Source organism: Rosa chinensis, chromosome 1 (genome assembly GCF_002994745.2).
Source record: "Rosa chinensis cultivar Old Blush chromosome 1, RchiOBHm-V2, whole genome shotgun sequence".
Lineage (NCBI taxonomy): Eukaryota > Viridiplantae > Streptophyta > Magnoliopsida > Rosales > Rosaceae > Rosa > Rosa chinensis.
In genome coordinates this window covers 41,920,452-41,924,097 of record NC_037088.1, presented here as the reverse complement: position 1 = coordinate 41,924,097, position 3,646 = coordinate 41,920,452, and the positions used below count along the sequence as shown (strand labels likewise).

The following is a 3,646-nucleotide window of genomic DNA, read 5'->3' as shown; positions in this document are numbered from 1 at the left end:
AGCATCAATAGAAAAACAGGAATGAATGTCACTAGGGTACCTCATTGCTTCAAAACTATTGAAGCTTATAACATCTCCATCAAATTCCATGGTCAAGGTTCCTTCAAAGACATCTATCTTTGTGCGAGCAGTTCTCAAGAATGGACGACCAAGAATGAGTGGTAAGTCATATGGCACAGGCTCGGGTTCCATGTCAAGCACAAAGAAATCCGCGGGAAATATCAAGTGATTAACTTGCACGAGCACATCTTGCACAAGTCCCTTAGGAAGAGCTATTGAGCGATCCGCTAATTGGATAGTTACCGGTGTTGGTTTGAGCTCACCTAGATTCAAAGACTCATAGATAGAGAAAGGCATTAGATTAATTGAAGCACCCAAGTCTAATAAAGCCTTACCAAACCTTTTATCCCCAATGGTGCAGGGGATTGTGAACCTTCCAGGATCCTTCAATTTTGGAGGTAACTTTCTCAAAAGCACAGCGGACACTTCTTCACTTAAAGCAACAGTTTCCTTCTCCTTGTACCTCCGTTTGTTAGTGCACAACTCCTTAAGAAATTTAGCATATCGCGGTATTTGCTTTATAGCATCCAAGAGAGGGATGTTAACTTGGACTTTACGGAAAGTTTCCAAGACATCCTTCTCTTCTTGATCTTTCTTAGAGCTCATGAACCTGCGAGGAAAAGGAATACATGAAGTAACCAACTTAGGAGGAGTAGGATCTTTTACCTTTGGAGGGGAAAAAACATGAACATTCTGATCAGCCCCCGTGAGATCGATCGTTTTTTCACCAGCGATGATTTTCTTTTCCTCCCTTGTACTTCTTTGCTCCTCCTTCTCTTCTTGATCTTTCTTGGATGTTCTTTGGTGCCCAGAGACTTCTTCCAATTGTCTACCACTCCTTAAAGTGATTGAATTGAGCTCAGCCATGCTCCCATCCTTAGGATTTTGAATGGTTGTGCTAGGGAGGGTGCTAGGAAGTCTAGTTTGCATCTCTGTTGCAAGTTGCCCAACTTGCCTTTCCAAATTCTTGATAGATTGGCCATGTTCCTTAAGTTGAGATCTTGCCTCTTGTATGAAGGATGCAGTATCCTTTTGGAATGATGCAGTGTTTAGAGCCATCTCCTTCACTAGTTCTTCCAAGGACTTGCTTGAGGATTGTTGAGGAGGGTTTTGTTGATAGACTTGCTGCCTAGCCCCTTGTTGGAATTCAGGTGGTGCACTGTAGACACCTTGGGTGGGTCGAACCACGTTGTCATTACCGCCTCAACGGAAGTTTGGGTGATCCTTCCATCCCGGATTGTACGTGTTTGAGTAAGGGTCATATTTGGGCCTTTGTTGCCCCATATAATTCACCTGTTCCTCATACAAAGAAGACATAGGACATCTATCAGTAGTATGATCAGAATAGGAACAAATAGAGCATACCTGAGGTGTTGCCTTAATGCCATTGCCTAAGGCATTCATTAACATGTCAAGCTTTCTTTCCACAGCCACCATTTGGTTCTGTGAATCGACTTCATACACTCCACGTCCTCTTGTACGTTTATCCCTTGTGTAGAATTGTCTATTGTTGTCGGCCAAATCATCAATCAGATTATATGCTTCTTGACCGGTTTTATTCATGAAAGTCCCTCCACATGCAGAATCAACGCTGCCCCTATTAGCTATGTCCAATCCATCATAGAAAAATTGGACAAGGTCATTCAGACTGAAGTTGTGATGGGGACACTTCCTCTGCAACTCCTGAAATTCCTCCCATGCCTCATATAGTGTATCTCCATCCTTTTGTGTGAAGTTTTGAATCTCCCTCCTTAGTCGTTTTGTCAGTTGAGCGGGGAAATATTGTTTCAAAAACTTCTTAACCATTTCATCCCAAGTTATGATGATACCTGCAGGTAACGAGTACAACCAACGTTTTGCATCATCTTTTAAAGAAAAGGGAAATAGAAGTAACCTGAGTCCTTCTGGTTGGATGTTCTGAATGGTTTGCAGCTTGCAAATATCTAAGAATTCCCTAATGTGAACATTAGGATCCTCAGATGGTGTGCCAGAGTACTTAGGTAGTGAGTTAAGGAGCTGCACAGGAATGGAGAAGGCTTGATTGCCCGGTGGTGTGTAAGCTATGCATGAGGGGGATTCCGAAGCTGTCGGAACAAAAGCATCCTTCAATGCCATGTCGAGTCTTAGGGGTTCCTCTTCCTCCTCGTGAATTGAAAGTGCAGGTGAGTTTGGTGGTGTTTTCTCGTCCTCCTCCCCTTGTGAAGAAGTAGAACCTGCCGTTGTGTCGTCAATTGGCAAACTAGTTTCTTTCGTTTGCTTCCTATTCGACTTGCAAGTGCGTTCTATCTCTGAATCCAATGGGGTAAGATTGCCTTGAGCAGTTCTACGAGTAAGCATACACCTGAAAACACAAACAAAGAAACACTAAGTAAGAAACAAAAACAGAAATCAAATTAAACAAACTAGTAGAAGCAATTAGAATAAAAGTAATCCCCGGCGACACAGCGCCAAAAATTGATAGCTAAATTTATAAGCTATTGATTTTCCTTATTCTCCTGCAAATATGTCAATTGTAATATAGGAAAATAAGGGTCTCCCGCAGAGGATTAAGTTAAACTAAAAGCTTCAACAAAAGTCACAAAACGTGACTGCAGTTCCTACTGAACAGAAGTCGAAAAACAAACTAAAAACCTAACCAAAACAACCCAAAAAAATATGAAAATTTACAGAGATGTACTAAACACACAAAACGTCCAGCACACAAAATTTGGGAATTTTTGGAGTTTTTTTACTATGAGAATAAAATACGTCAAAACAGAGAACAGAAAGAAAAACGAAATTGAAGCAGATTTGAGATTGGTTGATATCAAGATGGTGAAACTAGCTAGGAAGGAAGTATCCACCTCCAAAAATCACACACAACACACTTTGTCCAATTTACTTCCAATTAACTTAGTTGAAGACGCTCAGAATGGCTCGGTACGCTTGAACACAACCTATTACTCTTTCTTACTTTGCACGCTAGGCAGGAAGTGCTCTACACCTAGACTATTCCCAAGCAATGCAACCTAAAGGTACGTTTATTAGATTAAACATGCAGAGATCATTAAGTTTGAAAAGAGTTTGAGCAATCACTAGGCATCGCAAATAACTTAGAGCCTTGCTAAACCTAGGGTTTTGTTTACTTGCTAGTGAAAACTACCAATTACTTCTCTAGACAATTTGAGGAATCCAACTATTGATCCAGGCATCAAACAATCAAAGTATTAGAACCCTAGCATGCATACTAAGTAGGCCTCCAAAGCACACAAACATAGAATTCATCAATGAGAAATCGGTAAACAAAACCTCAACTTTATTAATTGGAAAATAAATTGAATATCAAAGCATGTTATGGATCATGTCTAAGGGCTTCAACTGCCCCCTAACTACTGGAAATTTAGTTACACATAATTGGAATCAAAAACACAAAATAATGAAAAAGGGAGGAAGAAGAAGAGCCAGTTGCTGCAGATTGATCTCCTTTTATATGCTTAGAGGTTAGGAAATCCAAAATCTAAAAGAATTAGGGTTCACGTGCTTAGGTGGAGTTTTCCTATTGGCTCTTGAACTTGATGACTTATTCTAACCATTCACATTGTGCCAT

General features: G+C 40.5%; 1 protein-coding gene and 1 non-coding gene across 2 annotated transcripts; one reads left to right on the top strand and one right to left on the bottom strand.

Annotated features, from left to right (window-relative positions):
- Window positions 1–1,263: 1,263 nt before the first annotated feature.
- LOC112167077 lies at window positions 1,264–3,646 on the bottom strand. The gene is made up of 2 exons (XM_024304041.1): window positions 3,630–3,646; window positions 1,264–2,401 (listed from the first exon to the last, which is right to left on the bottom strand). Exons 1-2 carry the CDS (start codon window positions 3,644–3,646, stop codon window positions 1,264–1,266), a joined length of 1,155 nt encoding a protein of 384 aa, XP_024159809.1.
- LOC112183166 lies at window positions 1,712–1,818 on the top strand. Its single transcript, XR_002929757.1, has one exon. It is a non-coding gene; the product is annotated as a small nucleolar RNA R71 (small nucleolar RNA).